The sequence below is a fragment of the Leptodactylus fuscus genome, chromosome 4 (assembly GCF_031893055.1).
Source record: "Leptodactylus fuscus isolate aLepFus1 chromosome 4, aLepFus1.hap2, whole genome shotgun sequence".
Lineage (NCBI taxonomy): Eukaryota > Metazoa > Chordata > Amphibia > Anura > Leptodactylidae > Leptodactylus > Leptodactylus fuscus.
Window position 1 is genome coordinate 168655360 of NC_134268.1, and position 24273 is coordinate 168679632.

At 41.3% G+C, this 24273-nt stretch overlaps 1 protein-coding gene across 1 annotated transcript in view; it reads left to right on the forward strand.

Annotated features, from left to right (window-relative positions):
• The window catches only part of NEK10 (NIMA related kinase 10), a 136145-nt gene that overhangs the window by 24455 nt on the left and 87417 nt on the right, over positions 1–24273 (forward strand). Inside the window, exons 8-19 of the mRNA XM_075271366.1 lie at positions 1199–1266; positions 3435–3514; positions 4354–4440; positions 6308–6532; positions 7999–8138; positions 12730–12791; positions 16293–16376; positions 17706–17770; positions 18801–18903; positions 18991–19119; positions 21308–21445; positions 23313–23358. Coding sequence (XP_075127467.1) covers positions 1199–1266; positions 3435–3514; positions 4354–4440; positions 6308–6532; positions 7999–8138; positions 12730–12791; positions 16293–16376; positions 17706–17770; positions 18801–18903; positions 18991–19119; positions 21308–21445; positions 23313–23358 — 1227 coding nt within the window. The remainder of the gene's footprint in view (positions 1–1198; positions 1267–3434; positions 3515–4353; positions 4441–6307; positions 6533–7998; positions 8139–12729; positions 12792–16292; positions 16377–17705; positions 17771–18800; positions 18904–18990; positions 19120–21307; positions 21446–23312; positions 23359–24273) is intronic.

Sequence of the window (24273 nt, forward strand, 5' to 3'; positions counted from 1 at the left end):
CCCCTCCATCTGCCATCTCTGCCCTAGTATAACATTTCCCTTCCATCTCTACCGCTAGGTTACTGAGACACACACACACACACACACACACACACATTCAGACACATATAGAGACACACACACACACACATTCAGACACATATAGACACACACACACACACACACACACTCTCCACCCTGCATCTCACATTCCCCTCTCAGTACCTTATGACACACACCACACGTCTCCATCTTCTTGCACTGACCTGCCGGCACTAAGACACGCCTCCCTAGACACGCCTCCCTAGTCAAGCTGTGCAGGCTGGTCTGAATCAGTCAGAGGGCCGGATATGGCCCGCGGGCTGGGCTTTGCCCAGGTCTAGTCTAGGGGCAGGTGGGAGACTTCCTTTAACAGTGTGGCCCTGGCATATGGGGTGACTACTAGACTTCATACTATACTTCTCCAAAGCAGAATTTGAGGGACTATGTATATTCTGAACTTGGCTTCTATCTGACAAATTGATTTATCCAGATCTGCTGTCAACTGACAGATTGCCACATTGCTCCTTCTAAATGTCTTATTCACCTGGATGCTAGGTACTGTATACTCCCCCCCCCCCCCCCCTTAAGGCCATGGAAAAAAAATAAAACTGCATAGCAAACACTCCTAGCACTACAATAGCTTAACCCTTTATAAGCACTGTAAAGCAAGGTTCACTTTTGGAATCAACTTGTTGGCATCGCACGATAGACCTCACATAAAGGCTTGGTGTCCAGCACTGCCTTTTTATCACTAGGTTTGATAATGAAGGGCATGATCTGGTTTGTTGCTATGGGTAACTGACACTTTTCATACGAGCTGAATTTTATCCAGAAGGCCCATTATCTAGACCATGGGTCCTCAAACTGCGGCCCGCGGGCCACATGCGGCCCGCCAAGCACTTCTGTCTGGCCCCGCCGACAACGCCGGCAGGCATGCATTTATAATGAAGCTCCTGGGGAGCTCGGGCCAGGCCATGTAGCGCGCTTCACTTTATCTATTGGAGGGCACCGCTCCCGATATCTGTGCGACCTGCTCTTCCTCCGGCCCACTGTTTAAAAAGTTTGAGGACCCCTGATCTAGACGTTTAGAGAACAACGTTATTAGGATTTGTTTTCATTTAAATCATTTTCATTCTAATCTTGCTATAAAACAATTTTTTTTTTTTTATTCTTACAGATATCTTTCAAAAACTTGCTGCTGCTAAAGATCAAAGAGAGTGGGTAATACAGAGTGGCGTGCACAAAGTAAGAGATGGTGAAGGACAATAACATATATCATGAGTCTATGGGCACATTGAAGTGGTTGTCCCTTTTTTTATTATTTAATACTGATGTTAGTCTGGCTATAAATATAACAAACTAATGATTCGTTCACACTTCCGCCTGATATCCGGTCTTTGTGAATCCGCCTTAAGATCAGAAAAACTATTTGGAACCAGTTTGTTTAAAACCCAATTCATTTCAATGGGTTTTTAAACCAATCCGCAGGTGTGCATTTAGACCCTTCACGCCGTTTATCTGCTCGTCTGACTTGCAGGACTTTGTGTCCGTATGAAAAATAAGGATGCAGAATGGACCACCTCAAAACCATTTTCTTTAACATTGAGGTCTAAGGAAGATGGATTATAAACAGATTGCAAAGTAAAATAGTGTCAATTTTGCAGTTCGTTTTTTTCCTCTGCGCATGCTCAGAATGAAGAAGGAGAAAGAAGAAAAAAAATGGACTGGTCAAAAACGGACACAAACTGAAAAAAACTAACAGAAAACTGACACAAATGGTCCGGTTTTTTTGACGGACACCCATTGACTATCATCTAAAAAGACAGTCTGGTATCCATTCTGTAACCGTTTGGTATCCTTTTTGTACCAAACCGTTTTTTATTTTTAAACTGTTTGCAAGCGGACGGATATCAGGTACAAGTGTGAACGAAGCATAATACTCCCTTCTTCCTAGGCCTCTGGTTCCAGGGGGAGCAGCTCTGTTCATCTATATACAGGATCACCGGATGGTGTCACCAATGACAAAGAAACAGAGATTCCTTTTAATTTTAAAGATGTGGTTTCCAGAAAATGTACTTTAGGTAAAAAGTGGTCTCAGGGAGTAGATAAGGATGGTAAAGTTCAGTCTCCAAGCTCAGCATGTGAGGCCATGATCATGACAGCTGGCATGGGTCTAGATATGGGAAAAAATATGCAAATCTGTTCTCTTGGATGTAATTAGGAGAACAGTTTGAACAGAGTAAGAGACTATAGACCAAGATCAGGGGGATAGTAACACTCCTTAGGGAGAGTGTGCACCTTCACTCTGCCAAACTAGTATCCCTGCGCTGCGCTGAAGAGATCCAACAGATTGAAACAGTGCTGTCCGCAGCAGAAAATGTGTTCCTTTTGGAATAGAAATACTAGTTTGGCATTAATCCCCGCATTATGTTATTAGACTTTTTAAAGTCATGCATGATGTTAAGGGGGCTGGCCCTAAAGGGCAGCAAACAGAGGCATGGTTCTCGTAATTACATCCTGGAGAACAGATTTGCATATTATTTTCCCATAACCCCCAAGTGGAGCAGAAATGGCTTGTAAATCTCCATTCACCTGTGAAGGTGCACACTCTCCCTGAGGAGTGTTACTATTCCCCGATCTGGGTCTAGATATAACATTAATGTTCTATCCACTGAAACTAATGAGGAAATGAAACACAAAGTATTTCAGAAAATGTCATGTCTTTTATTGTATAATATTTAACCTTCTTTTGTACTTGATTAAATAATTCTACCTGCCGCCCAGTGAAGAAAGTATACTGCGGTGACTCAGTGGTTAGCACTGCAGCCTTGCAGCGCTGGAGTCCTGGGTTTGAATCCCGCCAGGAACAACATCTGCAAGGAGTTTGTATGTTCTCCCCGTGTTTGCATGGATTTCCTCCCATTCTACAAAGACATACTGATGGGAAAAAAAAAAAAAGTATACTCTATGGACAGCTGTCTGCTGGTGTACATTTACCCCATGGTGGTCTTGAGAGGTGCTATTTTTCCACATGAGATCAGTGGTAGAAGTGGGGTTGTGATATACAACATTGACCCTGCTTAGACTATCAAGACTGATACTTACAGCTAACTCCTTTGAATCAAACATGATCAATAAATATGCTGGCAGAAGTGAAGGGATATGGATAGAGTGAAGGGATATTGCTTACGGAGTTTGTTTTCTTTTTTGCTTCACTATACTGTTAAATTTTTTGGAGTAGCAGGGGAGGGCAGGTAAGAGAGGGAGCCCAGAGTTTCTGCAGCCGTCTATGCACTCATAGAGTTAAAGATGGACCGTTTTACATATAGCCTCACCACTGCTATCAGTGTCTGACAGCCACTTAACCCTGTTGCCCTCATATACAGTCATTCTATTTTTTTTTGTGCTTTCAGACCCTTGTGAGACTCTTAGCTGCAAGAGACAGTAATGTGTTACTGGGCGCCCTCCTTGCTCTTACAAGTTTGGCTGAAAGGTGAGTCACTGGTAAAAGTGAGGTCTTAGGTCCCTCTTACGAATCATTTTTTAATTTTATTTCTAATGTTAACTCTTTACAAGTCTGCTTTTCAACCAGCAACACTATTAGAACTAATTTTGGTAACAGAAATTTCTGCAGCAAATCTGCCATATCTCACTGTTTCAGCCTGTTGTCTCTTCTTCTCACTTCCTGTATTTCACCCCCCTCCTCCCTCTTGCTGAACAGGACACAGGAAGTATAAGGTCCCTTTCGCATGGTGTAAGTGCGCCGCTCATTTAGATACGTATACACGTGTCCGAGCGCGACGCTTCAAAACAGAGCCCATTGATTTCAATGGGAAGCGCGCATATATCGGCATATATGCACGCTTCCCATTGAAATCAATGGGCTCTGTTTTGAAGCGCCGTGCTCGGACACGTGTATACATGTTTAAATGAGCGGCACGCTTATGCCGTGTGAAGGGGCCCAAACAATACGTATGCAGATCAGGTAATATCCAGATGCTTGCAGAAAAGGAACCCATTGAAGTCAATCGGAGGCTTTTTTTTCAGCGCTCAATCTGACGTGGATTCCACACCAAATTCAGCACCATTTTCCTCCGTGTGAATGCACCTTAAGATTCCAAACATGCAGAATCTGAACCAGAAGCTAGTATACTTCATACTCCAAATAGTCTCTTTAAAAATCTTGTGTCTTTGACCAATTACTTATATATATATATATATATATTTTATACAGTAGATCAGGAAATGTACATGCATAGTCCCTGTAAAACGGTGAAAAGATTGTGGTCTTAAATGGACATCTGTATGAAATGGTTGTTTTTATTTTTTCAGCCCAGAATGCAGAACTGCAGTTAGTGAACTCAGTATCGTAGAAAGTCTGATGATGATACTGCAAGAATATGATCTGCTCTCTAAAAGGTAAGTTTGATGACAATGGGCATGAACAATTACCGTATTTTTTGGACCAAAGACACACTTTTTTCCCTCCCCCAAATTTGGGAGGAAAATGGGGGTGCGTTTTATAGTCAGAGTATGGACTATAAAAACCTCCCCAGCATCCGCTGTTCTATTACAGCAGATGCCGGGTCTATAAGGATAATGGTGGTCCCTCTGCTGAAGAGCGGTTGCCATAGCAATAGTAATGTACAGCGGAGACACTGGAGCTATTGCCCGCAATCAGAATCTTCTCTGATCGCAGGCATTAATACTTCAAAGACTCCCCAAAGTTTAAAAATAGCCCCCGGGACCAGTCCCCACACCTTTAAAGTTGCAGGCCAGCTTGTCCGCGTGGAGGTCACAGGAGGCGACCTGTTCCTGTGACAGCTGGGAGCCTGCTGAAGGCTCCCAGGCCTGTCATAGGAATATTACTATTGTGACTAGTCTATGTCCAGCCGCAGTAGTAATGTATGGAATCTCCCAATGACTGCAATACACTTGTATTTCATTCTATGGGACTTACAATCAACTATTTATTATTATTTATTTATTATGCTTACTTATATAGCACCATCATATTCCACAGCGCTTTACAGATATTGTCAGTCCCTGTCCCATATAGGGCTCACAATCTACATTCCTTATCAGTATGTCTTTGGTGAGTGGGAGGAAACCGGAGTACCCGGAGAAAACCCCCGCAAACACAGGGAGAACATACAGACTCCTTGCAGATGTTGCCCTTGGCAGGATTTGAACACAGGACTCCAGTGCTGCAAGACTGCAGTGCTAACCACTGAGCCACCGTGCTGCCCATAATCAAATCAAATCATAATCAAATGATTGCAGGTTCAAGTCCCCTTAGGTGCTAATAAAATAGTTAAAAAAAAAAAATAAAAAAAGTAAAATTTTTTTTTTTCTAAATTACCTCCTTTCCCTATAATACATATAAAACTAGAAAATACTGTGAAACACATATAAATTAGGTATCCCTGTGTCTGAAAATGCTTGGTCGTCTATATTTTTTCCCAAGCGGACTCCCCTAACGAAATACCAAACGCAGATGTGAACCAGCCCTCAGCCTAAATGATGCCCTCATACAGTTTGTGAACGGATATGGCTTCTGGGAGGTGATGAGTTGTTCATCTGAGGTTATATTTTATTACGTCCTGATATGTACAACCGTAGAATTCAAAGAGGGAATACTTTGTTTTTCTCAGTTCTATATGTATAGTATTGTATTAGACCAAAAATAGATGAAAAATACATATACACTTAAGTCTAAAGTGTCAGGAAAAATAAATGGGCAACCTGTTTTGGGTAAGATAAGGCATACAAATTGTGTATAAAATCAGTGAAATGTTAACAACATAACAATAAAAACTATATATGTGGTAACATACAAAAACTGCACTGAGAAGTCAAATACAAGTTAAAAAAAACAACAAATACAAGCAGAAAAACACTCAAAAGAGCTGAAGATTACATTCTTTGTGAGGGATGATTCATGAGGATTAGGTGTAGATGTATATGTTTTGTGTATGACAGAATAGATTGGTGCAGCTCCTTTAACATATGGGATTATCATTCTTTCTGAAGTTGCAGTTTTGCTCTTGGCCTTTTTTCAAGAGTGTTCTAAACTAGATTTGATGCCATTCGAGTATCACACATTGTTTCACTCCTCTTTTACGCTATTACCTTTTATTTTCTCGTTTATCTTTCTTGAACTAGCAGCAAAATTTGTCAAGAAATGCAAAAGCTACGTACACAGTGTCACATTATTTTCACTTCGGAGACTATGGAAAAAGTAATTGAAAACATGACATGATGAATATGTTTGTTTAATCTGCAGGCTTTCAGCAGAGCTCCTACGTCTTCTCTGTTCAGAGTCTGATGTAAAGGAACAAGTGAAGATTTACGATGGCGTTCCAACTCTTCTTAGTCTGCTTCACTCTGACCACCTAAAGCTGCTGTGGAGCGTTGTCTGGATCTTGGTTCAGATCTGTGAAGACCCAGAAATCAGTGTGGAAATTCGGACGTGGGGTGGGATCAAACAGCTGCTCCACATTTTGAAAGGGTATGATTGTTTTGTTTCAGAAAATACACATTGTCCTAAAGGTCTACAGGGTGAAAATACTAGAAACAGTGTATACGCTTGCAAAAAAAAACGCTGCGCATTACAGTCCTTGCAAAGTGGATGGGATTCTGGTTAATCCCATCCACCCATTGCAGAAGAAATCCACAGAGGAAACGCTGCAATTTCTAAAATACAGTACTTGTGTTTTTGTAAATTGCAGCATGTCAATTATACCTACAGAAACGCTACTGGTTTCCCTATTGGTATAATAGAGTCAGAAAGTCAGCAGATCTCTGTAGACTTTCTGTGAAAAACAGTGCAGGAAAAAAATGCAGCATTTTTCGGCTGCTGCTCACTACATGGGGCCTTATCCTAAGGAACTGGTTTTCTTTTCGTCTTCTGGCAAATTTGAATGCCCTTATTATGATTCATACACATCCGGTACAGAATTTTTGCACATTTGTAACATTGTATATGCTAGCTCCTCTCCCCTTATTTTTCAAAGCTTAGACTAGATTTGTTTAGAACCTAAATGGGGGTAACTAACCCCCTCACTTCACAATAAGTACACACTTTAAGCAGATGATTCTATCTGTCACCTTTAAAGGGGTATTCCCACGTCGCATACTCACCAGTCTTCACTACTGTAAAATCTTCTTTCTTCCTGGTTTCTTGCATCATTTGGTGGGCGGGGTTTCACATGCAACCTGCCGTTTAGCTCGCCCCCCCAAAAAAAAAAAAAAAAATTAGCATGTAGCTCCGCCCACCCATATTGGACTATGAAGTACAGGCAGCAGCAACTCCATTCTGTGTTACATACAGAGGCTGCCTGTCTCTGCCATAATGAACACAATTGAATTAGCTAGCCTGATAACTGGGAGAACAGAAGACAGTTCAGAAATGAAAGCAGCTCCTCTCCCCTATCTGAGTGCAGGACCTAGGTCACATGGTGTAGACACAGGAATAGCTAGGTACACAGGCTCGCTCCCGTGCACTTAGCCCCTCCTCCCTCCTCCTGAGAGCAGGCAGATACATCCCTTGACTTTTGAGCAGATAAGTCAAGGGCTGTGTCAACAATGAATTGAATAAAGTAAGCTAGTGGACAAACAAAGCAGTTTTGCTGAAGCAATGTATTTAGGAAAAGTCTTACATCCACATTAACAAGCAGTATAGATAGGATCCTTGTGATGGGACAACCCCGTTAAGTAAGCAAACTGATACGAAAATGTTGAGGATGATAGATTTTTTTTTCCTCTGGTTGCATTTATTATGATGTTTACTTGAAATTGTTACATAGTATATCACTAGACATAAAAGCACAAAAAATCTGACTTTCTTCAAATGTGAAAATACAAGAGATGTTAACACAACAGCCAGGAACAGCCAGTTAATCATATCACAATGCCAGTGAAAGCTCTTGTTTAACACCATATCATTTGTAATATATCACTTTTACGTCTTTCCAGGGAACAGTATCTGGTTTCTGATCGTTCGTCTATCGGGAGCTTGTCAAGTGCAAACGCTGCAGGCCGGATTCGGCATCTTTATTTATCTGAAGATTTGAGCCCAAGAGAAATACAAGAAAACACTGTTTCACTCCAAGCAGGTAACATTATCTGTTATGTGCAAAGAAACATAAACTAATGGAAATTGGGGTAAATGTATATATAAGTTTCTAAATACTGTAAAGTCACATCTGAATGTGTCATTAACCTGCTTAGATGTAATAGAGAGCCTTTAAGCATTTCCAACAACTCGAGGTCTTTGCATCCTTTAATAGGTGTCCCACAACTGATTCAAGTGCAGTTGGAATTTCTTCTGTAGCCCCCAGCATTAGTGAATAATAAGTGGTGTAGCTTTGGTGCCTGATATCCTAAACAGACTCTCCAATGTTAAGTGGGTGGTTTCAGGCAGGAGCAGTCACGGGCAGTCACAGGGGGCAGGACTGAACTCTGACACTGTCTGTCTCTAATTGGAGCTCTGTGTCACTGACTCTTGCCTTCTTCTGTCTGACATCACCCACTAGACATTAGAGAGTTTAGTTAACATGTCAGGCACTGAAAAGAACTGCACTGATTGCAAAATGTTTTGGGCTTCAGAAATAATTTCAAGTGTGCTGGAATCAGTAAAGCGGCACCTATTAATTTCCGTTCGGTAGAAATTCCGGTTTTCTTCTGTATGCAAATGACTTCTCTCGCAGAACTGGGGGCGGACCCACGCTCTCAAACAGCACTGGGGTCGTCCCCAATGCTCTCCAGTGATGCCTTTATCTTTCTCTGGAACGCCTCTCTCCGCTTCTTCTTCTGGCGCTGGGCTTCAGCCTTCTAGGCATGCACAGTTGGCTCTGCCATTGGGCCTCGGGCAGAGCCAACTGCATATGCTTGCAGCCATTTTATGGTCACTTACTTGAGCGTACTGCGCATGTGCAGTACATTTGTGTAGTTCTACGGAGTACAGAGCATACTGAGCAAAAAATGGCCGCGGGCATGCGCAGTCGGCTCTACTTGAGGAAGATCTATGATTCCAAGGTCTTCATGATAACCCTTATAGTTCCGGAGCGATTCACTGTTGAAAATGCTGTCAGGAATTGAGTCCTGCAATTGGATCTCAATGCCAAATAGCGTTTTCAATAGTAAATCGCTCTGGAACTGTAAGGGATATCATGAAGACCTTGGTATGGATGAAATTCTCATCTTTAAAATGAATCTAAAACCATCATCATAGCCCCATCCAGTCCTGAGATATCGGCATTAGTATTAAGGACATGTTAGCTACGTGATAGGCTATAGAATTGCCACCTTGGGAGGACGTGTAGCTACATGGTCGGCAGGGAATAGGTTAATCTAAGTTTGTACTGTCTTACTTTTAGGCTATAGCCCCATGTTGCAGAAACGCAGCATTTTTTTGTTGCACTTTATGCTGTTTTTTTTTTTTTTTGTTTTTGTTTTTTTGGCCAAAGCCAGGAGTAGATTTAAAACAAGGGAAAAGCCTCAGCCTCAGACAGTATTGGTAAATCTACCTCACTGTTTTCCGGAAAATTGGTTTTCTTCTAGAGGTATTTTCTGGCGATAGAATTCTTTCTTATTGACTATATAACAGTACTGCCTTAAATAAATAAAGTAAGTAATGTGTATTTTAAAATTATTCCCCCATCCTCTACTGGTAAACCCCTTAGTGTTATATGGGTGTAGTACTAGAACTAGTACTAGAGCTGTTAGTCATTACAGCTACATAACCACTTGAAGTGACATCAGTTGAGAAAGTTGTCGCCAGCTGACGTCTTGTTTATATATAGCCACAGTTTTCACCACCTTGATTTATCATTTTTATTGGCAAGTTGCTTTGTTTTCTCTTTAACATAATAAACATGATTTAATAAAATGCTTTTCCTTACCCTGTAGGCATACATTTTTATTCATATTTGTGTAAGGCAAGATCTTAAGTATTTGGATACCAAAGAAGTAGGCTCTGTTCACAGCATTGTGGCTTTCATACTTAAAAGAAGTTGCAATGCTGAACCAGGTTAAATACACGGTATACTTCATTGGCACAGTGGAGTCTGTTGTGTTCTGTAGCGGTGTCTGGTACTGTGTACAAGCTTTTCTTGTCAAAAAATACAGAATCTGCAATGGAGACTCACATATTTCCTACTTGAGCAGTGCCTTGAAATGAGCCGTGTTGTATTGCTCTGATATCAGAGTAAGCACATACAATAAGTTTTTATCCATCATATCTGACTTATTTTTTGCTCTTCAATCTACAACTGTAAAGTTTAAAACTTTCAGCACCTGTTGACTTTATGCTGATTTGGATGACAACTATTTCTTATGAACGCTCCATAATATGCACACATTGTGTAGTATGGAAAGAGAGAAAAAAAGATCAGGCATGCTGCAATTCAATTTAGTTTTAACATGCCTGACCATCTCCCACCCTAGGTTAAACGAATGCTCAACACCTGAACAGATACCATATATTAGGCAGTCTGGTGAAATCAGTAGGTTTGGCCCATGCAAGTCTAATGTGTACATTCACCTTAGGCTAAGGCCTTGTTCACATCTGCGTTGGTAATCCGTTTGAGGGAGTCCGAATTGGCAAGCGGTGTGCTGTAAAAGCACACAGACCCCATAGACTACAATGGGGTCCGTGTGCTTTCCACACAGTCTCCGCACAAGTCATGTGGACAAGAAAGTAGATCATGAAATACTTTCCTGTCTGCATGTTCCGTGCAGAGACCGTGTGGAAAGCACACGGATCCCATTATTGTCTATGGGGTTCATGTGCTTTCACTGCACACCGTTTGCCAATGCGGACTCCCTCGAACGGATTACCAACGCAGATTTGCTAAGGCCTCATGGGTACTATTCCGTTATCGGGCCAGCAGCAGCGCATTTCAGCACCAGCTTTCGGGACAGCAGTTCAGTTCAGCAGCGGGAATTACAATGACATCCGAGGACTGCTGGCCCGATGCTTGTGCCCAGTAGCCAGTACATCAATGACCCCCCCTCCATCTCCTCCTCCTTCCAGTGCTGCCCCCCAGCTCTCCTTACATCTACCCCGTACCCTCTCCCCGCCACATGACTAAGCCGATGCTGGCCCGATGATAGAGGCCGTGCTTGTGTGTAGTAGGCAGTACATCGATCGATGCCCTCATCCTCCTCTTCCTTCCAGTGCTGCCCCCCAGCTCTTCTTACATCTGCCCCGTACCCTCTCCCTGTAATAGGCCTCACCGTAAATCTTGAGCAATGAATGCTACTAGATAGCCGCCGGACGCTGCAGAAAGTTTGTCCCTCCGGCTCGCTGTAGCTCACCGTTCCTATAGTCGGCGTGTTTCTTGTCAGGGCCTGGATTGAGCCCCGGTGTCTTTCCTTTCGGTCTCGGTACTAGCGCTGAGGTGAGGCCTAGTCGTGTGGCGGGGAGAGGGTACGGGGAAGATGTAAGGAGAGCTGGGGGGCAGCACTGGCAGGAGGAGAAGGATGGGGGAGGGGGGTCATCGATGTACTGGTTACTGGGCACAAGCATCGGGCCAGCAGTCCTCGGATGTCATTGTAATTCCCGCTGCTGAACTGCTGTCCCGAAAGCTGCTGCTGAACTGCGCTGCTGCTGGCCCGATAACGGAATAGTACCGCCTCATGTAGCAGACTGCAGCAAAAAAGCGACGTGGGAAAAAACACAGCAGCAACGCATCAGTTTTTTTTCTGCATCACTTTCACAGAAAGTCCAAAGAGGTTTGTTTCCTCTGCGGACTTTCTCCTTCCATTATACCTATCCACAGTTTTTTCTGTAGGTATAGTAAACACGCTGTGATTTTCAAAACTGCAAAGGTTTTGTAAATCGCAGCATGTCCACGGCATGTATTTTTCCATATTGTGTAGCAATGTTGCAATGTTCCAAAACTGTGGTGTTTATGCTACGTGGGCCCCTTCCTTAAAGAAGTTGTCCAGGAAATTGAGCAACCTCTAGGTTGGCAAGGGAACGAGTAAAATTAAAAAAAATAAAAAATAAAAAAAAAATAATAATAATATAATAATAAAAAAAAGCAGACTCATCTGTCTCTGGCAGTCTGTTGTCTGTGCCAGTTCCTAGTTGCTTCATCTGCTGCTATTAAGGAACCAGTGATGTATGTGAGTGATATCACCGTTCCCTCTCTAGTAACTGATAAGACCACTGATTGGGCTCAGGGCTTCTGGCACAAGGTGGAAAAGCACCAGCGGCTTGGGTTGCTCCAATTCCCATACAATCCTGTTAAAAATTCAGATTATGAAAGAAATTGTTTATGATACAGACTGGATTGCCAGTGTTTGATTGAGATTTACAGAGGTGTAACTTGAAGCCTCTCCGGCCCAATGAAAAGTTTGTAACTGGACCCTCTAACTAGTCTACTCATATGGGGAATAAGGACTTCTGTATCCCCTATGGTCATGCCCCTGGATAGTTTTGGTTTCATAAGCATCCTAAAGTAATATTAATTGTGGTACTAATATACAGTTTCTTAGCAATTTATTGCTAGAGGCAGGAGACATTATCTATCACTTATCACCTATACCGGTTTAGCTCTTAAGCACTAAGATTGACAAAAATACATTATTAATATAAGTCTGCAATTTGTGGTTTTGTCTCCCTACTAATGCACTGTACCATATTGCAGCTATGTATGCTGAATGTTAATGATCTGGAAAGTCTCTTTCTCTTTCTAGCTTGCTGTGCAGCTCTTACCGAACTTGTGCTCAATGACACAAACGCTCATCAAGTGGTTCAGGTACACTCATATTTCTTTGCACATTTACAGGAAGGCAACTCTCAAGACTAATATTATAATAGACTAATATAATCTGAAAGTTAAAAAATATATGTATTAAAAAAAGAAAATATCACAATATTAAAAATATTATATGGTAGTCTGCAGGTATTGATGGATGGGGAATTTCATGATGTGCCAAGCGGCATATAAGAAACAATATATGGTTGTAAACAATACCTGACAATAATTGCTAGATATTAATTGCTAATTAATCAATTAATTAATTGCTAATAATTGCTAGATATATTACAATAAAAATAGCAGCTGCTAATACACAAATGCCCAATATCTGCAAGATATACAAAGATAACCCAAAAAGGTTCCTGCAAGCAAATAGTGCTACAAAATAACTATATAGAAGATACTATCAGTTGATAACCATGGTGCAAATATATTTGTATATAAACAATGTCACAATTCAATTCAACGTAATACATGACATGAATCACCAATGACAGTAGCAAAATACAGTCAGTAGCACCATAATACAAATACTAACCTTGTGTGAGGAAATCTAATGCCCCAGCCACACTGGCCCTCAGACCACCCTCTCCAATGTGCGTTTCACCATGTTTCTCAGGCTCCCTTAATTGGGGCATTTAACTTAATGGGTTGATTTAATAGGTGTTGTCATACATATATAGCCTAGAGTAGAGAGGGGTTACTGTATATTAGAAAATTAATTGGCCCGTAATTTTGGGGCTTTTTGCGACAGCATGGCCTGCAGTTGTGTGCAGCCAAAACACACCCACCTTCTGCGACCCATGGCTGCACGATTTTGGTGGTAACTATCGGCATAATTGGCCAGCTATTGGTCACAACAGTTTCAATCACATGAGGTATCTGGACCATGGGCGTAACTAGCAAAGTTTGGGTCTCCGAGCAAACTTTTGACTTGCCCCCCCTCTACATAGGTCCCCCTTTCCTAGCCTCCACACAGCATATTGCACAAGGCATTATGTCCCACAGTGGCCCTCCACATGGTATTGTGGCCCCTCCATATTGTATTATGACCCACAATGGCTCCTACACACAGTATTATGCCCCATAGTGGCTCCTGCACACAGTAGTATGTCCCATAGTGCCGCTGCACACAGTAATATATTCCACATTGACCCCCCGAACTCAGTATTTTGCCCCAGAGTATAATGATTGGAGGCCCAACGGAGGTGAAAAACATAAAAACCAGTGTTACTTATCCTGGGTTTCATTGCACTCCCTGTTGCTTTCGGCCCTCTTCAGTGTTGGCATCATGTGGACCAGGCTGGCATCATTATGTAACACAACACCGGCCTGACCCACGTGACATCACCAAAGAGGCCCAAAGACTGATGGGAGTCAAAGTGGATCTCCCCTGTGCCACTCATCATCGTTTCTGAAAAGGCGCTGGAGTATAATAATAGCAGTATTTGTTGGCGTGCGCATTCCCGCGCCCGCACTTACCAATCCCTTCTCCTGCTCACTACTGTTTCCAATTCCCCTTCTATACCCCAGCCACATGATATTGGACGCAGAAGGGGAAGTAAAGGATCAGGAATGGTGATCAATAAGTAAATAGGTCATGTTACCTGCTGGGGTTACTCCAACAGGTAACGGCCTATTAAAAAATAAAAATACATCAGGGGTCCGCCAGGCCCCCTAATTTCCTGGGCCTTGTGGCAGCCGCTATGGCTGCTACCCTGGTACTTATGCCACTGATCTGGACCCTGTATTATAATCTTAAATAGCTCTGAAAGGAAATGACAGGTAAACTTGTGGGTAAAAGTGGATAAAAACCATCTATATTAAATTACATATAGGTAATAAAAAAATACAAAGAGAAAGAGGTAAAAGAAGTTGCCAGAAGCTTTCTCATATTTTCTTCCATAAAGGATCCCACGACAGCCTTTCTAAAAACATGTCTTGTATAAACCTTTTGAAACAAACGTGCCCATCAGAAATCCTAGCTGGCAAGGCAGTTTTAGTGCTTTTTATTTTCATGTATAATTTAGAATATACATCTGCTAACTGTTCCATATAAGACTTAGTTTCCGCCAGTGTACTGCAGTATAGGTTCATGAGTCAAGCTGGAATGCCCAGTTTTGAGAATTATTGCTCAATTAATAGCACATTGTACTGTGGGATGTTATAAAATATTGATTTGCTAAGTAAAGAAAGAACAAAATGTTGCCAAAGTGATAGTGTGTAACGGGTAATTGAAGAAAAGGTTAGGCTCCTTTATCTGGCTGTGTAACAAGGACTCATTTTCTTTTGTATATGTGCATATGATCATCTTTCTGACACCGGTAGGGTAATGGTCCGTAATTGATAACCCCTCTGCCCTTGCTGCATTAGATATCAGCTCTTCATGCACTGCCTGCCTGCTGAGACTGTAAGGGCGCGTTCACATGGGCAGTGCCGCACCTCCCATGAGGCGACCTGAAGCGAGTGCTTCAGGCGGCGCTATGCCAGGGCCTCAGGGAGGGCGGCATTTTTGCTAACCTAAGCCAGTCCAGGACAAGCTGTCCTGGACTGGCTTAGCACCGAGCGGTGGTTTGGGGAGGCCACTGGAGCAGCGCTGCTCCAGCAGCCTCCCCCCACGCTCAGGCAGAGAGTAGGCAGTCTCCGGGCCTACTCTCTGCCGGCGAACTGGACTAAGCCCCGCCCCTTCACACGGCCACGCCCTGATACGCCGGCCACGCCCCCGATCCGCCCCCTCCTCGCGGGGGGGGGCTTTCTGCAGTTAGCCTCGGGCGGCGAAAGGAGCAGGCTCACCCCTGCACATGGGGGAAGGGGATTTTGGCACTGAGAGTGACGCGGGGAGCCACGTCACCCGCCTGCCACGACCGTTGCCGGAGTCGGCTCAAATGAATGGGCTGACTCCGGAGGTTGCTGCCGCCAGCTGAGTCGCGGAATTCACCTGAAGAAAGGCAGCTCACTTCTTTTTTCCGCTAGTGGCAACATGCCGCTAGCGGAAAAAAGAACGCTAGTGGTCTCCATAGACCACCATTGTATGGAGGTGGATTTTGAGGTGAAATCCGCTGTCAAAATCCGCCTCCTTGCCCCTGTGTGAACTAGCCCTTACACAACAGCCAATCTGAGCAGGCAGAGCTGCAGCAGAAAAGAGACTGCAGCAGCCTGAACTGATGATGAGACAGGGGGTGTGTCTCAGACTACCTTTAGAATCCTTTGTGGATGCTGCAGCTAAACGTTTTTCCCAGCCCTGCCATAATAGATATGAGCAAAAAAAAAAAGCACAGAGGAAAATAAACAGGCAACCGTCCCCTGTAGATAGTGGCTTACAATTCACTTTTCTTCTTCTGGCTGAACAGTTCCTTTAAGTGACATGATTTTACAGTTTACTGTTTAGTTTTTACTGATTTATTGATTCCTGGTTAATGTAGTACAATGCATCTTTTTTTGTATTTTACAATATTGGTTTCTAAAGCAAAGGTATTTCTTCATGCATCTTCTATGTAGGAGAACGGTGTTTACATTATTGGTATGCTGATTTTACCAAGCAGACAACATGACTGTATTAAAAGCAAATGTACTATGTTACAGGTAAGATTATAATTTCATTCAACATTTTGCACATCTGGTGATCCTGGTCTAATGCCCAGTAATTTAAATTTATCTACCACATTATTTTTACATAGACAAGTCTTAAAGGGGTTTTCCCTGGAAAAAGCAATAGTTTTACACTAAACTAAATACCCTCCCCGGCCTAACTTCTAACTTACTAACTTTATCAAAAATGTATATTTACCCAGATCAGCCACATTTTCAGATTTTCCATTGGCCATCTGTTTTCCTGTTTCCGGGAACGGAATGTCATCAATACTACCCGCCCCACACACTCCATCATACTTACCTATCTTCCTGTCCAGATCTTCTGGGTACAAAATATCACTTCCTTCAGGGGGCCCGGCTCTTCCTCTACTTGATGAGGAGAAGGAGCCGGCCTCTTACATCTGCGCAATAAAGCTGGAGTGCTGGCTTGCCAGTACTCCGGCTCTATTGCATAGGCGCCGGCAGACATCAAAAAGAGAAGGAGCCGGCTGCACAGGAAGACACGTAAATATGGTGGGGGGGGGGGAGGGCTTAGTTAGGTAGGAAGGGCTAGTAGTGGGCGGGCTAGCTAGGGAAACGGGGAGGGGTGTGAGAGCAATGCATCATGGTAGCTGTAGCATAAAAGAGCAGGGAGTTACCCATATAAGCAAATGCAGGGGATGCCTGGAGCTCCCAGAGAAACCTATAAATCACACTTATTAAAATTGCCCAAATGACAGATACCAATGTATTGGCATTAATAGGTTAATATCTCTTGTTCTGATCCTTGGATAGCTCAGAACCCCTTATATTAAAATGATAGTGTGAAAGTAGCCTAAGTTTACTAGAGTGTTGTAGAAACTGCAATATAAGTCATGCAAAGCATGAATTGCAGAACTTTTTATATCTTTTATATCTGTAGAGTATATAACTGAACATACACTTTATTATCTTATTAACTTTGTGTCTGTATCTCATTGTAAGGTGTGATTATATTACACAATATCTCTAATTCTAGTTTTACATTTTAATCATGGTCTCATATCAATGCAAGCATGAAAATGTTCAGAATAAATTCATCCTACCCGCAGACCTTTCCAGATATTTAGCATGCAATTACATTTTACTAAATTTGATAGTTGTAGTACAAACTTCCAGATGGTAGAAGAACTCTACAATAAGGATGTACAGCCAGATGGCCTAAGATCACAGACTATGGGAAATGAATGCTGTACTTGGCAGTAATGAATTATTATGCTGGATCCTGCTGGGCGATACTGTTCGTTGTTGTGGCATAAATATTTTAGCTTCTCTGCCTTTTTTTCCCTTTTCATCTCACAGTGTTACGCGTTCAGAGCATTGAGATTTCTCTTCAGTATGGAAAGAAATCGAGATCTGTTCAAAAGGTAAAGTATGCACATGTAAAATACAGTAACAGCAAGAAAAGTAATACTAGAGAAAGCAATATTCTATGTAAAATATGTGCAAAAATAATTTACAATGGAGGAATACCACAACCCTTCAGTTTCATGGAGCCGAGTCTGGGGTCCTCATGGAAACCGTCCAGGGCAGCTTTTCAATGGAACTCTGAAATGGCTGCACTGTAGGTAATATTGTTATGTCATCACTTTGGCATTTGGAGAAGGAAAATGTGCCATAAATTGTCACATATGTCACATCTATTAGGAGCTACGGTGACAGAGTGACTATTGTGTATGAATGGTATTGATGTAAGAGATTTACTGAAAAGGACAGAAAATAAGCAAGAAAGCAAGTTCGATAAATAAGAATACAAGCACAGTTTTGCAAGCTTAGAGTGAACCTACTGTCTGCTAGCTGATACCCGAAGGTATACAGGCAAATCACAGATGATGAGACTCCAAGAATATGTCTGGGCTATGGGTATGCTGGTATAGCATATCTCACCAGTTTATAGTGTTCCATAACAAGTCCCCTTCTTAATGTATAGACCTTACATATACCGTACATGCCTGGTAGTCACTGGTTTGGAATCTGACCTTACACCTTATTTTATCAGACAGTACCAAGACATTCTAGAAAGCTTAGGCAACTAACGGAGACATAATGGAAGTGCGAGAAACATTAAAAAGTCATTTTTAAGCCTCCGCAACAGTATTGTATGTATTGGGGGGAATCCAGTATATTTTGATCAGCATGTATTTAGTGAAAGGTATAAATATTTTTATACTGGTGTGGTGTGAACAGGCTCATTGGCAAACAGGCTCAAGCCTGGCTAACTATGTGTACATTAAAAAAAAAATCATAATTAGCATTTGTGGCTGAGAAGCTAATTGAAAAGTTACAACCAATATGTCTGCACTTCCAGTCCAGCCATAGATGGAAATGCACCTTGAGCAGTGTAACCGTGTGATACTTGTTTGCATTTAATATATATGTCATTTACATTTGTTACAGGTTTTTTCCACCAGATCTGTTTGAGATGTTCATTGATATTGGACATTATGTTCGGGAGATCAGTGCCTATGAAGACCTTGTTTGTAAATTAAATTCTTTACCAGTAAGTGTTGCAATTAAAATCCTGTTAAAAAAATCTAATGTAATTATCATCCGACCAAATGTAAAAGATTTTTTATGTGGTTTCCAGGAAGAAGAACTGAAACAAGTCGCTGATAGTATTGAAGGCATCAATTTAAATAAAGCACCCACAAAATTTATTGGAAATTATGCCATTTTAGACCACCTTGGGAGTGGAGCTTTTGGGAGTGTATATAAGGTGATTTTTATAATGTAGATCTACCAGTTGTACCATACAGATGTCTTAATAAAAGATTATATGTACTTCGCCTGTTGAAAATTTCTTCATTGCCATGTTCTGTTTAAGGAGGATCAGTCAGGTATTCCTCACTATGTAAAGATCAGTCAGGTGTCCTCTATATAATGATCAGTCAGATGTCCTCTATATAATGATCAGTCAGATGTCCTGCTCTATATAATGATCAGTCAGGTGTCCTCTATATAATGATCAGTTAGATGTCCCCCTCTATATAATGATCAGTCAGATGTGTTTTCTATATAATGATCAGTCAGATGTTCTCTATATAATGATCAGTCAGGTGTCCTCTATATAATGATCAGTCAGGTGTCCTCTATATAATGGTCAGTCAGGTGTCCTCTATATAATGATCAGTCAGGTGTCCTCTATATAATGATCAGTCAGGTGTCCTCTATATAATGATCAGTCAGGTGTCCTCTATATAATGGTCAGTCAGGTGTCCTCTATATAATGGTCAGTCAGGTGTCCTCTATATAATGATCAGTCAGATGTCCTGCTCTATATAATGATCAGTCAGGTGTCCTCTATATAATGATCAGTCAGGTGTCCTCTATATAATGGTCAGTCAGGTGTCCTCTATATAATGGTCAGTCAGGTGTCCTCTATATAATGATCAGTCAGATGTCCCTCTCTATATAATGATCAGTCAGGTGTCCTCTATATAATGATCAGTCAGATGTCCCTCTCTATATAATGATCAGTCAGGTGTCCTCTATATAATGATCAGTCAGGTGTCCTCTATATAATGATCAGTCAGGTGTCCTCTATATAATGATCAGTCAGATGTCTTGCTCTATAATGATCAGTCAGATGTCTTGCTCTATAATGATCAGTTAGATGTCCTGCTCTATTTAATGATCAGTCAGGTGTCCCCTGCTATATAATGATCAGTAAAGAAACACTAAAAAGTGAAAATGCTCGGGGGCCACACAGTGGCTCAGTGGTTAGCCTTGCAGCGCTGGAGTCCTGGTGTTCAAATCCCGCCAAGGGCATAAAACCATCTGCAATGAGTTTTTATGTTCTCCCCGTGTTTGCATGGATTTCCATCCCATATTCCACATATTGATAGGGAGAAATGTACATTGTGAGCTCTGTGTGGGACTCACAATCTACATAAAAAAAAAGTGAAAATGCTCAAAAAATAAAAAAAAAATTTGGCTCTTCTTCCTTTTATCTCCTGCTTTGTCTTGGTCTTATTTTATTTCATAATATAGTGAAAGCTATAATAGTGTAGATAAAAAAATGTTTCTTTGTGCTTCTGGAGATCGGCTTTGTTCCCCTTCCAACTCCTGACAGTCCCGTGTCTTGCTGTAAGACCGCTGGCTGGAGTTGGATACTCCCTTCTGTACCTGGTGTGCAATAGGCCAAAAGATTGCTTAGCCCTTTATCTTTGTCTGCCTGATACCCGAAAATGGATCAGTTCAGCAGAAGATGATGCATACTGATGACCTATCCACAGTACAGCTTTATTAATAGAGGAAGGAAATGCAAGTTATGTCAGTGTCATTCACTAGGCTAGAATGTAGCCATTCCTGCGTGTTCATTTACGTCAAGCACACTGCTTCACCGTGCAATATGTGTCTGAAAAATTTATGCAACCTTCCTCTAATAATAAAACCATTTACCGGTACATGCAATATATATTCTTTGTGTTCCAAGTATATACAGGTGATTGAAGATAGAATGGAACCCTACTTGAGCACCATAACTACATTGGAGTAATGTGTATCTTAGTTCTGTTATAGGTCATCAGTATCTTAGCCAGCGGGGTCTGAAACCTGGACCCCACCCCCAAAGATTAGCTGTTCCAGTGGTCTCAAGTCTGCGAAAGATGCAACAGTGAATGGGGAGCATGTACAGTCTGTTCTTACTCAAGTAGTAGGAGGGGGTGCTGCAGCCTTGTTCATATTATATTGGTGGTCCTGGGGAGCTGCAGCTTCAGTCCCTTTAAATGGTGTTGAGTCTGAAGTAAAACAGCGCCTTTAAGGTTTTTATAATATTCATTTTAATTGCTTTGTATAAGTTATTCATAAAATTCATTGATAAAACACTTGTGTAGAGTACACTCGCCATTGTCTAGCCTTTTCAGTTTTGATGCATTCATCTTTTGTAATAATATTCTATGTAGGTCAAGAAACGCAGCGGACAGAATCTCTTTGCAATGAAAGAAATTAATTTGCACAATCCAGCGTTTGGTAAAGACAAAAGAGACCGAGATAGCAGCGCTGAGAACATTGTGTCTGAGCTCACAATCATCAGAGAGCAGGTACACTTGCCTTTAAGTTTATGATCTATGATTCATTTTCTATCATTGTCCTTGCAGATATGGAGAGTAATTGTTCAATTATGGCAACACAATATCTTACCTGAAGATGTGAAGCAGAGCTAATATAGAGAAAATTACCTGTATAATGAACAATGTTGCAGGCTTCTTTAAGCACTGGAAATCAATTTCCCCTCCTAATTGTATTTTAATTGTGCCCTTTATAAAAATGAATATAAATTGTGTAATATTTGCTCAGTTTTAATAGAACGTCTTGAGATCTGACTGTAATACCTAGTATTGTTTAAATATTCTACCAAGTACACATTCGCATTGAGTCATAAAAGTAGATTTTGCTCTCTTCACGCCGACAAGAAAAACAGCACGTGATTCCGATGCATTTCCAGTTCAAGGTTGTCACTACAAACATCAGGTGGTAAATGGCATTATATGACAGAAAGTCCTCCCTGTGAAGCCCCTAGGGTCAGTGCACACAGAGTTTTTTGGCGCTGATTTTGATGCTGAATCTGCCTCAAAATCAGCCTACAAAAAAAAAAGCTTCCTTTATAGAACTCTATTGGGAGGCTCTTTTTGGAGGCTGATTTTGAGGCGGATTCAGCGTCAAAATCAGTGCCAAAAAATTCTGTGTGCGCTGACCCTTACATAGAACCCATATCATTTTATCCCCTGAAAGCAAGCAATGAAATTTCCTACTGTATATATGTAGAGAAGACCAATAGGGTACATCACAAAGTGCATATTATGTGACGTTTCAGCACGAATTCCTGCCTTTATCAAGCATATATATGGTTATACACACCAACTATATATACCCTAACCTTCACGTTCATTGGGTGTGTAATATGTGCAATACATCAATAGTTATCTCCATAGAGACATATGCAAACATCTCAATACAGATTTCATATGACACTGTAAAAATCATCAAGAGCTCATGAATACCATTATCCATATAATAAATCAGGAGGCACGTTCACATAAGTCAAGGTCTGCCAGAAGATTCATTAAAAACTATGAGTAAGATTCTGTTTTTATCTACACTTTAAAGATTGTCAAAAACAAAACAAAAAAAGGTATGCAAACACCTATTGGCCCAGGCCAGTGTATGCCAAAGGGAGACTGGTTGCATGGGGGTATATGGATAACGTTAGTATGTGCAAGTAGGAACTCTCCCAGTGTGTACAGCAAATGTGAAACAAAAAGGAATGATGACACTACATTAACCCATTAACTGCCCAAATTTTTTTTTTTTTTTTTCAATAATCTGGGAACTGCACCATGAAAATGACCTCGTGTGTGCAAGGCAACGCATGCACGTGATCAGTTTAGGTTTCCTATCAGGGGTGACATCCTGCTGTAGAACGTGAATGTCCTGTTTCTATTCCTCAATGACAGATGGCGTTCGTAGGCAGGTTAAAGTAAGTGATTCCCAATTGAGGATCATGTCAGTTAATTCGTTAACTGCAAACACTATGACACCTTAGATAGCCACGACACCTCCTAAAGAATAATCATGTATTTGTGGACATATATGGATTCATGTACATTGACCTGCAAGTCATAAAATATGATCAGGAACTTGGGCAATTCTAGCCCAGAAATTCTTAAATTTTGCAAAAGGGGTTTACATAGAGCCCATATGGGGTTCACCGATGTGGTAAAGTCTTTTGACCTGTATTTATGCAGTAAAAGAAGATTTGCACAACAATACTTATTTCTGTTTTGTTAGTTTTGTTCATTTTTAATTCTACCCTCCAGGATATTTTCTAGACTGTTACACCGTTGTAATATCTAGTAAGATAATGTTATAAGTACCTTGTATATTATGTCTTCATATTATGTCTTACAGCTTTGCCATCCAAACATTGTGCGCTATTATAGGACATTCTTAGAAAGTAAGTACCGTATTTTAAGGACAATAGTAAAATCTATAGCAATTAATTTTAATTGAAGTACTTGTCAGTGAAATTAAAGGGGTTGTCCAGGAATTTTCCTATCATTAGGAAAGGTCATAACTATTTGATCGGTGGTGGCCGACAGCTTGTGTAGGTTTGGGGATGTGTCCAGTGTGTGTACTGTACAGGATACGGAGCTGGAAGCAGTTAGCTCTGAGTCCTGTATGGTGGAATAATTTCTGCCAAAAAAAACAAGTCTACATGCCATATACTACATTTATAAACTGTTTCAGGCACTTTCAGTACCTTGTTCACAGAGCCATGGAGTCGGTAGACAAAACCACCAACTCCAGCTAGTTATTGTATTGCTGTGAAAGTAAATATGCAGCAAACTATGCCTCTAATTATATAATATTAATAATTTTATGGATATTGTATAATTCTGTCACATTTTCAGTACATCTGCCCCATTGTGTATTGAATCAGACACAAATTAAGTGGGTAAAGATGTTGCCAAGAGAAGTTCATATTGAATAGTTCATATAAACAATGTAGCTACATTTCAAAACATTCGAAACACGTGAGTGTTTTTGAAATTTCAACATTTCCGCTGAAGATTTTTTTCTGCAATGTGTGGATGGAATTAACCAGAATCCCATCCACTTTGCAGGGGCTATAAAATGCAGTATTTTCTCAATGTGGGGATTCAGCCTCAACCCTGTGTGGGTTCACACAGTGGTTTTTTACACAGTCCAGTCACATTAATGTGACCATCTGTCAAAATCCAGAATAACCACCTTTGGCAGAGCGGACCACTGCGAGGTGTGCAGGAAGAGAGGGGATGCTGTGATGATGTTCAGTGGGATTTTGAGCCATGCCGACACCAGTGCCATGGCCAGCTGCACTAGGTTACAC